The following is a 14,232-nucleotide window of genomic DNA, read 5'->3' on the forward strand; positions in this document are numbered from 1 at the left end:
TAATACGTTCGTTGTTTTAGAAAAGAAATCAATTATTTACAGATAAAGTTTCTTTTATTCTTACAGATGTGATTTTCGTCTGTGATTTTCCCCCAATACATCTCGTTTACAAAATAGATTATCGCTGCTCAGTGCTCTACATAAGAAGCGGTTTTCTAGATTAGCACTTTCCATAGATACGTTACTTGTTCCATATTTCTATGTTGATGGTTTATCAATGTCACGGTCCGGTAAACTTCGCGAAAAAAATCGAACGTGAAGTAGCTTGAGATATACTATCACTGAATGAAATATTGTGTGTAGATGAAACGGTATAGATTCGTTATAAATGTAAAAAAAAAAAAATATGCAAAGAGAACTAAGTTAAAGATATTTGTTCAAATATTTCGTGAACATTAAAATAAAAAGAAACTAATTTGAATTTCACATTTTTCCCTATGTTTATGAAATAACGCAAACCTTTGCGAAAATGCTTGAGTGTTGATTACATATTATTACATTATAATGTGCAAGATAATACATATAAATACGAAGATGTGGTATGAGTGCCAATAAGACAACTCTCCATCCAAGTCACAATTTATAAAAAGCAAACAATTATAGGTCAACGTACGGCCTTCAACACAGAGCCTTGGCTCACACAAAGCAGTAAGCTATAAAGGGCCCCAAAATGACAAGTGTAAAACCATTCAAACAGGAAAACCAACGGTCTAATCTATAAAAAATCTATAAGTGTTACACGGACCGCTTACAATGGTACATATATGACAAGTGATTTTGTTTTCGTTTGCATAACACTTTTGGTTTGTTTGTTTCTGGTATAAACTTTGGCAGGTTCAGTTGAGAACATAATAAACTGTTGTCACAGAGATTTGTCTCGCTTTTTTGTAATTTTGTTATGCAAATGTCGAAATTAAAATGTCAATACTTAAAAAGTTAGGCTAATATTCAAAATCAATGAACCATGATTGAGGTACATGGCTAAACCATCTCCGTGTGAATGAGATGCGCCAATGCTAATACAACTGCATACCAAATATCATTGACCTACCACAAATGGTTCCCCATAAATTGACCTAATCACAAACTAAAGCATAAAAATTAAGCAAAAGTTTCAAAGTCAATAGACCATGACTGAGGAGACAGGGCCAAATAATCTCCATTGAAATGAGATGTGTCAATGCTAAAACAACTGTATACCAAATATGATTGACCTACATCTTGTGGTTCACCACAAACTAGACCTAATCAGAAACTAATACATTGTTGACGACGCCGCCGCCGCCGCTGCCGTCGTCGTCGCCGACTCCGGACAGCATACATATGTCTCGCTTTTTGACTCCGTCAACCGAGACAAAAACCACAAGGTTCAAAACAGAAAAGCAAAATCTCGGGTAAACTTTTATTTTGGTAGTTGAATTTCATCCTTAGTTTTATCACAGTTAAATAATTTAAGAAGCTGGTGTTTCCTCCTTGATGTTTATTTTTCATCATTTTTGAATAAAGAACAATGTAAATATGAAGTTATTTAATATGCAAATTATTTCGACATTGTGCCAAAACAGTTCACATGCATTGAATTAATAATGATCAAAGAGAATGAGATGTCCGTTTTAATGTTATCATGAGCATGAAACACCACCCACAACAATACGCTGAGCACGGTATTCACCAGTGGCTTTGCATATACTAGGCTCCCATGGATTAGGACCATAGAAACAGTCTCCCAGATGATGCGTTCCTCGGGGACAAAACATATTGGAAATCACATTATATACTCCTGATCTAGGTGGGAATCGTCCATACGGTAGATAAGTTTCAACTCCAGCACTGAAAAAAAAAACATAAAATCACTAAAATGATAATAAATAAACACTATCATTTATGCCACGGATATAAGGAGAGCATCAATATGTTCAAAGCTTGTCAAAGTAACTAACCTATTCACTAACATTCGACAAAATGCATCCGCTTCTATTTCCCCCATGTGTTGGAGCAAATTTCCCATGAGATCCCTTTTCGATGAATAAGGGCTCTTCCATCATCTTCAATATGCGTTGACATCTGACGATCTGAAAATTGATCAAAACAGTATTCATGCATTTATTAACTAATGTTTAGGACTTTTATTACAAGAAACACATTTACATACAGAGAAGGTTCTATACCAGACGTGCGACAAAAAATCACACAAACAACAATAACGTAATACTAGTATCTGCCAACAACACACAATTACCAGTTGAACATAAACAATAAGATATAACTGAATACATCTACTGGCGGGGTTCCTGACTAGGAACAGGTAAAGATTACCTATAACTGAATACATCTACTGGCGGGGCACCTGACTAGGAACAGGTAAAGATTACCTATAACTGAATACATCTACTGGCGGGGCACCTGACTAGGAACAGGTAAAGATTACCTTAAATGTATATTGTGTTATTCTTTAATCAGTCAGTAACAGGTATACAAATACACTTTTGCTTTATTTGTTACATGCCTTATCAACAACATTTATATGACATTGATCAAATGGATAATTACGGTAACTCAATAAATCGGAAAGTATCCAATTTTTGCGTAGCAGAACGAAAATAATACGTAAAGGCAAGGCTGAAATTCTATCATTTGCTACAAATAAACGTTATTTATTGTTTAATGACTTAAAAAAAACTTTATTATCGCAACTGTCTATGATTAAGTCATCACTGCCTCTACTAACATGGTTCTGATCTAAATCATCTGTCAGTCAGTATTATATTTGAAGTAAACTTCAATATTTATTAGTGAGCCTGTATTTAACAGAGCTATGTTATGGAGTATACTAATCATAGTCCATATCACTGCGTTGGATAACTCGCTATAAGGTCGGAACTTAATCGCGAAGATTAAACTGCAGGATTATAAAAATGTACGCAAATTGAAGGTAGTTATCAAATTAATTTGTACAAGTTAAGAAACAGTGGAAAAGTACCTCACGTTTTGTTCCTTTCTATAACTCTTGTGTTTATAAATGATTACTTTACATTGTACGAATTCGTAAATTTTATTGACAGTAAAACATCGCAAGGCATTTCAATATTATATTCCATATCCCAATAAAATGCAACTTTCCTTACTGTACGTACCATCCATGACAATATCACAACAATGCATAGGTAAACAAACGAAAAGATTGGCTGTAGCATACATATGAGGTTACAAAAATTGAATGCTTCTTATGTAAAGGAGCTTTTTTACGCTGTGTGAATATTTCGATGATAACGCCAAACCATATTACATGTGAAATGTCGGAAGCAAGACTTGTATATAAAATTGTGACTTGGATTAAGAGTTGTCTCATTGGCACTCAAACTACATCTTCTTATATCTATAATGTATTGCTTCAAACTGCCACAGATTGCATCCATGTTGCCATTTTCAAACTTATACTGGTAATTTGCTATAAAACTCTGTAATTAAATGTTATTTCATTGAATATTAACTTAAGTGTGGGAGATATTTTCGATATATGGATTAATACTTTAATGTATTACTAACCCGCATCATCTATCTCGTAACATTTTATATACACAGCATTTAAGTAACCTCTTGGACCACAGTAAGTATGTGTCATTAAGTAATTACATTGTCCAACATTCATTTCTTTTCCATTACAATCAAGACCTATCCACAAGTCTGGTTGATCAATGTTTATGAATCTGTATTCACCGCCATTCCTACAGTATTTAAAATTTTTCGTTAATTTAATACATGAAATATTCTGTTACTGCTGAATAAGACATCTTTTGAAACAGCAATATGCTAAATGTCTGTCTTTAAAAATATAAAAAACAATTTAACAAACAATCAACTTCTTTTATACACGATACCTTAAATAAATTTGAAATATCATAAATTTACATTTTTTGTATTCGTAACGGATAAAAGATAGATAGAGATTAAAATGTTCAACATAACTAGTTTTGATACATTTAGTAACGAATCAAATAAGTTTAATATATTACGACATTTCAAATTAACTTGTTCACGACATAGATAGATTAATGTTTCTTATTTTTTTTTCAAATCACTTAAATATGATTACTCGAATCGCCCTAAATAAGCCAAAATACTTTAATAAAATCTCATTCATTACAATATACTTACGTGTATCCAAGTTGTCTGCATACAACTGCAGCGGTTGTAGGTCTAACCCCTTGCCAATTGCCCAACAAACTACATACACTGTACCATGAATTGTTATACTCGATACGAAGTTGACCTTCATTTAAACTTCTACCGATCAATTTGACTTCATATTCTAAAATGCATTATTATAAGTCTTTATAAGATTACAGATTTTCACGGAATATATACAAACATATTATCATATTTATAAAATAGCTTATACTTGAATATGCTGATGTAATCAGACATTCATCTATAATTATGTTAATTTATATCTACATTAGTGTTAATTTGTAAAGTATAAAAGATGTTAAAAAGTGAAAAGATGCTAAAATGATAATTGACATATGGAAGATCGTTTCAAACACAACCTTATAAAGAGATTTTAAAAGCAATATCAAGTTTAAATAGGAATAAAGCTGCTGACAACTTCGGTATAAATGCTGAAAAGATATATATGGTGGTAAACAATTACAACAATATTTACAACTTCTTATACAAAAATCTTTTGGACTAGAATGTATATGGCTAATCGACATTTAACGTGGTTAAACATTCGAATCTAATAAAGAGATTATACCAAACAGGAATTTCTGATCAATCAATCATCTTGATAGATAGCCTATATAAAAATGCAACATAATTTATATAAAATGGAAAAATACAACTTCAGAAGTCTTTGATATATACCTGTTTCAGGGTGTACGCTAAGGTGGTACCATAAGTGCCGACTTATACAAGTTGTATGTGAATCCCCTACTAAATCTCTTATGTGAAACAGGAATAGGTGGACACATATGCAATATTAGCTGCTGTGCTCCAACATATGCTGACGTTGTTGCTCTCATAGCAAACAATCCACGAGAGCATCAGATGCTAGTATGCATTGCTGTCACTTTAGTAAGAGAGAGAGAGGGATACACTTTACAACCAACAAAAAGAATAATATTATCCATAAACACCTCATCAAGATCGATTGAAATAGAAGACAATTTTTGGCATATAAACAATAACCCTGTAGAACACTCCTTGCATATTGGTATACAAATGTGTTAGAAAAACTCAGCAAAATTAACTGTAGACGAAAACATCAAGAAAGCAAGACTATCATTATACAGTCTAATGGGTGCAGGCTTACATAAAAGGAATGGACTAGATCCTGAAACTGTAATTACTCTATTAAATACATATATAAGGCCTATTCTGACTTATGGTTTGGAAATACTTCTCCCAACAGGCAGCATTTTTGATACTATCCATCAATTCAATAAGAACATTATAAAACAAATACTCTCATTGTCTCAACAAACAGCTAACTTGGCAATATACATAAGTGAAATGCTACCAATTGAAGCTGGAATACACTTTAACGCTCTAACACTATTCTGAAACATCACTAGAGCCAACAAAACATTAGTTGAATGGAGATTGGCAGAAAGACAGCTACAATTAAAATCACATATATACAAGTAAAAGCTGGTTGAAGAAGTAAAGAAAATATGCCTAAAATATGATTTGCCCGACTGATAGATATTCTTAACATATCCTCTTGGAAAATTCCAATGGAAAAATCTGATTACATGGAAAGTTGATACTTACTGGAGTGAAAAGAAAAATAAATAACAACTTTGAGGGTTATTCAAGTTTAATATACAACACATAACAGGTGCATATAAGATCAAAGCAATTCATCCAATCGTTACAACAAACACCTCAAACTGCAGAGACATCAACAGAATACCTATTAAAACAAAAATCGCAACAGGAAATTACATAATACAACCACATAGAACCAAATTCAACAAATGTGAGGTACCTTCCACTTGTAAAATCTGTGATAAAGAGGACGAGACTATAGAACACTTACTAATCTCATGTACTTCACTAGAATCAGAAAGAGAAAATCGTCTTAAATAAATACGTGAGCAGTGTCTTAGAATATTAGAACGTTTAACATCAGTTTGTATGTAAGCTTAATCCATGTGATAATTAACCCTTACTACCCTGTGAAATTATGTGCCTGCACTCAAACTAGTGATTTATGTAACTTTATTAGCTTGCATGTTGAACCTGCTTGTAGATCACTTATATATAAAATGCATATGCAAAGGTACAAGCTCCTAAACACAGGACAGAAAAACTTAAGAAATGCAAATTAAGCTAAGTAGTAGTTGTGTGGGGACTGAGTTATTATTTAAAAGAAAAATATATCTTATTTTTCAAAAGTAAGACTAGATCTGTGATACCGGTGAAGGAATATATTGACATGCTTGCATAGTGTACAAACTTCTATTAAAGACTGGATATTATTACTTCGAATTGAAATTGTGCCTATAATGGCAGTATATATAAAGATACAGAAAAGCAGATTGGTTAAAAACAGTCAGAAAGGATTGTGACTGGAAGCATACGTTTAACATCAATAATTTTCTTTATATGTGGCAACGAAATTGGAATTTACGAAAAGCTTATAGACTGGCACATTTTTACAAACAAACAAAACACCGGTCTTATCTCAATAATATTGTTCATTAAAGGTTCCATGACAGACATGAATATGACATATACTTTCGGGAAACAAAGTAGGTTTTGCTTGAAGTAATAAGTTACGGCATAATATAACTACTTGTCGTTGTTAATGTTTTGCCATTTCAGTAATCAAAGTGCCTGCCATGCTCATGTGGTTCTTTACCTATGTAGATTAGTGCCAACAATGTGTCTAGCAAGCTTAGAAAATGGATTGCAAGTTCTGGTTTTAAACCAACCTTCTGTGTTTCTGTTTTAGTAATACTGAAATTCATGCTTTCAAATGTTATCAAATATATTTAAATTGCATCATATATTCTTCTTTATAAAATTTGGAAGCATCTCTTTTCAATAAAATCGTTGTGAAAAGTTTTCTTATAACTAAAATTTGCAGGCCTTTTTTTAATGACGCAAGCGATAATTATCACACGTTTTAAAGTTGGGTGATGAATTAATTATAATGTCAATTTTTTTTTCAGGTTTTACTTTTCAGAGTTTTCAGAATATTTTAATTTTATTTTTCCCAAATTCTATATGTTGGAATAACGGCGAAAGCATGTTTGATGATAAAATAAAATGATTTATAAATGAGAGGCGAAAGATACCAACGGGATATTCAAACTCATAAGTCGAAAACAAACTGACACTGCCTTGGCAAAAATAGAAAGAACGTACAAATGACAATCAAAGTACACAAAACACCACATAGAGAATGAGATGATATAAAATAATTCTAAAGAGAATCGAAAAGATGACATTTGGTAAGGGACCGGTCATTATTTATCTCCAGGGGGGGCCGGCAAAAAAGTAGGGGGGGTCATGAAAAAAATTGAATCTGATAGAGGGGGGTCATTCTTTTTCAGGATTGATCTAGTAGGGGGGGTCATGATTTTATTGGCCATAGATTCATTGATCGTCATATACAATGTGCCATGACCATAGACTATACATGTATAGTCAGAGCTAACTTGTCTCCTAGTTTGACTCTTTCACAAATATCAAACTGTCACTATCAGTGATCTACCTAGAGCTAGTCACTTTACTCTTTGACTAATTTTATTGTCAAGAGACTAATGAATATTACCAAAAAATGTGCAAAATAAGTCACTTTTCTTATGTTTTTCTTAGCCATGATGTTATAAAACTAAGAAACTAGGAATAGAGACTATAAAATTGGTTTCATCATCCTGGCTTCACCACAGCAAAAGTAGACTTTTTGAAGGTGACACCATTTTTATTTTTCAAGATGAACTCATATATTTTACAAACTGTTGTTTTATGTGTACAAAAAAAAAATTCTATAAAGACATTTTCAAAGCATTTTATTTTTATTTTTATTCCATATCTTAAATATACCTCATATAGATTTCCACTATAAATAAATATATGAATGATTTTTTTTACATGTATAGTGGATGGGCCAGACTTATTTTATAGGAAAAAATTTGCTATCAATTTTATCGGCGTGTAGGAAATTTCTTTTGCAGGAACACAAAACATAAAAGACATGGTCTCAACAAACTGGTAGCCTGGTTAATTTCTGTCAATTTTAAGGATTTAATTAAAGAATACAAAAGCTAGAATTTTCTATTCGGACTTAAATTTCAGATAGTCACTTTTAAAAGTTTATATAAATTTTCGAAACCACTTGGATTTTCATATCAATTGTATTTTGACCTTATAGAATACAAGATTGTTTGTCAGTTTTGTGTATTGCTGACATATTTATGGATTTTATTAATTAGTAAGAAAAAAAATCTAAAATTTTCAGTTTAGGCTAAATTCAGATAGTCACCTTTAAAATGTTGTATAACTTTTTCAATTCAACTTGAATTTTCATAAAACTCTACACCTATCTCATTCATATATTGATCTTACAGAATGCCAGGTTGTTTGGGAGTTTAGTGTGTTGCTGTCATTTTTATGGATTTAATAAATAGGTTAAAAAAAAGCTTAAATTTTTAGTTTAGGTTAATACCAGATAGTCATCTTTAAAAAATTGTATAACATTTTCAAATCAACTTAGATTTTCATATAACTCTACAGCTATCTCATTTATATGTTGATCTTACAGAATGCCAGGTTGTTTGGTAGTTTTGGTGTATTGCTGTCATTTTGATGGATTTAAAAAATAGGTTAAAAAAAGCTTAAATGTTCAATTTAGACTAAATTCAGATAGTCATCTTTAAAATTTGGTATAAAGTTTCAAATCATTAACTTTGATTTTTTTATAGCTCAAGTGATTTCCTATATAAGCAACTAAATTTTTCCCACTAAAAGGGGGGCCCTGGACCCCTGCCCCCCCCCCCCTAAATCCGCCTTTGGGATTTAATAAAAAGGTTAAAAAAGCTGCATCAAAGTCAAAAACATGTCTGCCTAAATTGCTTTAAAATGACCATAATTTCTTTCTTGAAAAGTAGAATAGATAAAGGGACATTGTATATTTGAAATATAAGAATGTCCTATTATTAAGACAATAATTGGTAATTCAGCATATGGTAATATGTTTACTAGTCTTAAGAGTTATTGTCCCTTAATTTAAATATCTCTTTATTTTAAATTAATATGGTATTTTGAAAATTGTATACAAATTGGATAGTTAGTTAATATTTTTTTGATTGTTTACAATAGTTTGAATAAATCTTTATGTCCTATGGTCACAAAAGGGGGAAAAAGTGGTCACCCTCAATTATTTAATAGAACAAAGAAGTAAGAAGAGATACATTAAACTGTTTCAAATTTAAGATGACCTCAGATTTCAGAAAAATATAAACTAAGTACATTTAATAGTATGGTTAATATTTCTTCATATGTTTTATGACTTGCATGAATATTGTTAGCACTTCTTACGCCTCTATGAAAGGCTGGCTGATATAGTATGCTTTTACTTATGTCTTGAGATTTAATTGTGATATTGTATATATTTGAGGCTGCACATATAAAATCAAATCTATACATGTATATTCATACTGGTTTTAAAATTAATAAAATGTATGTTTCTGATACACACATAAATATATATATATGTGTGGAATAAACTAGCACATTTTGAATTTTGTATTTTACACCAAAGTCTATTCTTTGATTTCCAGACATAAACATGCAAATATTCAAATAGAAAAAGAACCTAAATCATTTTTGATTGTCTTTAAGTTTTAGAGGGGCAAGGATTCTTTTTATAGTTTTTTTTAGATGGGCAAGGACATTTTTGCAGAATTTAAAAGGATGGGCATTAACTTTTTTAATGAAATAATATTAAGAATGCACCGGCCCATCCATCTGGTAAATATTGAAAGGTCCCTTACATCAGTGTATTCTTCTATCAGATGTCGTCCTCAATGCATTCTCTGTGTATGTGTATTAAAATACCTTATTAGGAATATTAGCAACATATAATAATTGAATCATTTGAAACCTTTCAATTATAATCAGAAAAAAGAGGGGGGTCAAAAGTTTTTATGTAATTGAAAGAGGGGGAGGGGGGTTAAATTTTTTAACACATTTTGAAAAGGGGGTCAATCAATTTTTATCATTTCAAATTTACATTTTGCCGGCCCCCCTGGAGATAAATAATGACCGGTCCCTAAGTTAATTTTGTTTGTCCTTCACACTGTTTCGGTCAGATTGTTCTTATTACATGTTTAACATTTTAAGTAACGGTACCAACAATGTTATATTGCGGTTTTTTGTAACTAACAATAGTTTTCAAAGGGGATCAGCTATACCAAACTCATAGTACAAAATTATAAAATGGACAATGGTCCTGAAGGCCAGCGCAAACAAATTCTTTTGGTGTCAATAAATCATTAGTAGTACAAATCTCATCGTCAAATGCATACCTACACCACTATAAACTATTGCATAGTTTAAACTTTTAAATAGATACATTCAAAGTTCAGTGAACTATTTCTTCATTAATTCATGTGCTATTAAATAATAAATCATTAGTGGTCTCACAATTTGGAAGAATATTTGAATGTCGAAAACTTATATAGTAATACATTATATGCATACGGAAGATAGACGGCTTTCGTGGTTTGTTTTATTATAGGATTAAACGACTTTTTAAAGGACTTTTATGACATGTTTATGAGTGACTTTGGTCAAGTTAATACACCAATAAATCCCTTTAAAAATGCGTTTAATCCTTATAATTCCTTAGATATGGAGATAAGGAATTTTATTTCTCCACTCGTAACCTCTATAACACGTGAATTGTAAATTTGTGGTATTGAATGTACCTGGCGCATGAATATATTTTTTTTGTTAACGCCAAAAAATATGCTACAGGAAATTTTCTATCTGAAAAAATAAACTAAAAAAATATCATATTTTCTTTCCAATAAATGTTTTGTGTTTATAATTTAATATGACGATGAACCCGAAATGAAAATAAATATATTTAACGTCGAGCCGGTTTGATTTATTATAGCCGCCATCTTGTTAACATTGGTAACAAAAAGTAGTTCTGTCAACGTCGTCTATCGAAAAATAAACAACGCCAAGATCTACTACAGGAAGCCCTCTCGACCAATCATATTAACGTATTCACTAATATGCAAATCATATAAGAAGTATTCTCTTTTAAAAGTGTTTGCCAATGTAAAACGTTTATAGTGAAAAGAATACAAAGTTAATTCTATGGACAGAACAGTACCAAATGCAAACTAAAGCCAAGTATACATCAATTTTTTTTAAGATACAAAGCAAATGAAAAGTAGCGATATTATCAACTCGTAAATCCATTTAGAATATACCAACAAAAAGAAAAAAAACATAAGAAAGTTGAATAATTGTACACCGAAACCATACCGGTTGCTAAACATGATAAGCATTTGCTGCTACATGTATGCATGCATCAATCGCCATGTGAATTCAGACTCAGTCATAATTGACTCTGCTGCTGGCGTATAAGAATTATGATCGCAAAAACATGTATCATAACAGTTTTAATGTCGGTTAAAAAAAATTGACTGAAATGCCAATTGCATATGTACAAAAAATATGATATGATTTCCTTGTGCACAAAGTATAAGATTTTTGCTTCATTGGGAAATGTTTTTTCAACGCAAAATAAAGTTGAAGTAGTATGAAAATAAACAATGTGAAGATATATTCATACTTTAAATATGACTGCAAAACGTATAATTTTCTTAAAAGGTGGTACCGAACACCTTGACTAAAATTAATTTGGCTCGTTTAATTTTCATAAGATTTCGACAAAATATTTACTTTGACCCTTTGACAAAAATTTTTAAAAAAATCAAACAAATGGAAAAACTGCATTGGATGGTTCGTCGTCGCAAGCCAAGGGTGGAGAGGAAGGGGCTGAATAGTAACCCCCTTGTTTCAAGATGTGGATGTATAACAGTTTTTTTTATCATTAAGAAGCTTTTAAAATATTTCTTTAACAATAGAACGTTATATAAGCGTTCAGCTGATTTTTAAAAAGTAATCTCCTTGTAGTGTTATGAACAACCTTATAAAACACCAATAGGCTAAATGAAACTATACTGTTTTACAATACTAAATTAACCATGCACCATATAATAAAATGGTATTAACACAAAAGATGATTCAAATTGAATGAGAATAGTAATATCTTTTTTTTTATTTTAAAAAGGAGAGGGTAGATACCAAAGGGAGAGAACCAAGACGCATAAGTCAAAACAAGATCGACAAAATCATGGCAAAAAATGAAAGACAAAAAACAGCCTACAAACACTACATAGGAGATTAAAGACTGAACAACACATATCCTCATCTGAAACCGACGGTGATTCCAGGTGCTCAGGGAGGGTAAGCGAAGATCCTACTCAGCACGTTGCACCTGTCATGTTGCTAGTTGTCAGTAAAAACTCGATATTAAATACCACAGGGATATCACAATTAAGGAAAAGAGGACGGACGGGAAGGTGACTACGATATTTGGAACAAGTTCCTTCCATCAACAAAAATAGATATTAAATTCAACAAGAATGCATGCGTTGTCGTGGTGAGCTCACCCGTAAATTCAAGGTATCGGAAACAGGACGTAGATGTCGGACAGGTCCAATAGAAAGCGCAAATGCGTTACAGTTCATCACTATTGATTGGCTAACCAAATATTAAACCATTCTGTTGAGCAGTTTTTAAGAAAAATGTGATGAACAACTTTAGTTTATTCAGAACATTTAAAATCAAAGTGTTGGCAACAGGAAGTAGGTATCTGACAGATCCGAAAAGTGCTCACGTGTAACAACTCATCATTATAACCAAATATGAAATTATTTCTGAGAATAGTGTGACTGAAATGTGTGTTGACGAACAGAGGGAGGGAAGGTGATCGCAATGAAATCTAACGGGATATAATTTTCTCACCAGGGAACTTATCAGTTCTACATTTTAGCGCTGCATCATTGGTATGTGCATCACATGTTTCTCGGAAATCTTTATACGCCGAGTTCCGCGTCTGGCATGTTTCAATATCAGTTGTGTTCCAAGGACAGTCCAAATATTCCATCAAAGGTGGTCCATAAAACTTGTATGCATTCCTAGTATCTTGATTTTGTAAGATATAACCACCATTCCTGGAAAAAAGATAATAATATAATCAAAAACATACTACTGTAAATATAAAAGAGAAGAGGAACTTGTATTTATTCCTTCTTTGTGTGGAAATGGCCTCGATGGCCTATAGCTAAGTATTTCTTCTACGGTTATCATTAGCCTGCTGAAATTGAGGTTGTGTGATCGAATCCCGCTCTTGGAAAAGTAAATTAATTTACTAGGATTGCCAGTTTTTCTGTAGACGGTCGGAGGGTCTATCTGATTACTCCAGCTTCCTAATTAATGACTGAGACATTAATTGATAACAATAAAGAACATCTAAGCATCAATTTTCAGTTTCAACGATAGAGAATAATCTGAATGACTAATTCTAAATACGACCCATTCAAGACAAGCATTCCAACTAAACAGTTAATTTTAAATAAGCCCATGTATATACTATTCTAGTTCTTATGGATTTCTAGTCTAAACACGCGTCTCAATCGTATAACACATAGTCTTTACAAGGAAGGAATGCACTCTTCAGAAGATTTTCCAACAGACCTTAATTTCGAAATGAAGAAACAATTCCAATTGCTAACGAGATACCCGACCAAGGAAAGGCATGTTAACCAATCATAGTGACGCGATGTTCCTGACTTGGATCAGGCACTTTGACCAATCATTGACGAGGTGTCAGACTGACTTGGGAGAAGCAAATAACCGTTCACTGACAAAGGTCCTGAATTAGGATAGACATTTTGGCATTCAGCAAAATTTAATTAGTAGGTTTGTAGGTTTAGATTGGATTTTAACTAATTATGTCAGTTATATTCGTAAACTCGCATACAAATATGCGTGATCCGTGGAACGTTTACCCATTTTTTCTGCGCGCTCCGTGATAAGTTTACAAATTTTGACAAATATTTTCTTTATCATTACATGTAGCAATACGACTGATATCGCATTTAAATCAGATAGTATTTCTAGTTTTAATGAGAA

General features: G+C 32.0%; 1 protein-coding gene across 3 annotated transcripts in view; it reads right to left on the bottom strand.

Annotated features, from left to right (window-relative positions):
• Positions 1–1,388: 1,388 nt before the first annotated feature.
• LOC127706295 (neurotrypsin-like) overlaps positions 1,389–14,232 on the bottom strand; it is a 45,649-nt gene continuing 32,805 nt past the window's right edge. For all 3 annotated transcript variants that reach the window (XM_052210814.1, XM_052210815.1, XM_052210816.1), the window contains 5 exons: positions 13,063–13,271; positions 4,156–4,309; positions 3,547–3,725; positions 1,941–2,072; positions 1,389–1,830 (listed from right to left, as the gene is read on the bottom strand). In XM_052210814.1, the coding sequence (XP_052066774.1) occupies positions 1,975–2,072; positions 3,547–3,725; positions 4,156–4,309; positions 13,063–13,271 (640 nt within the window). In that variant the 3' untranslated portion in view covers positions 1,389–1,830; positions 1,941–1,974. The remainder of the gene's footprint in view (positions 1,831–1,940; positions 2,073–3,546; positions 3,726–4,155; positions 4,310–13,062; positions 13,272–14,232) is intronic.

The sequence above is a fragment of the Mytilus californianus genome, unplaced genomic scaffold, assembly GCF_021869535.1.
Source record: "Mytilus californianus isolate M0D057914Y unplaced genomic scaffold, xbMytCali1.0.p SCAF_6, whole genome shotgun sequence".
Lineage (NCBI taxonomy): Eukaryota > Metazoa > Mollusca > Bivalvia > Mytilida > Mytilidae > Mytilus > Mytilus californianus.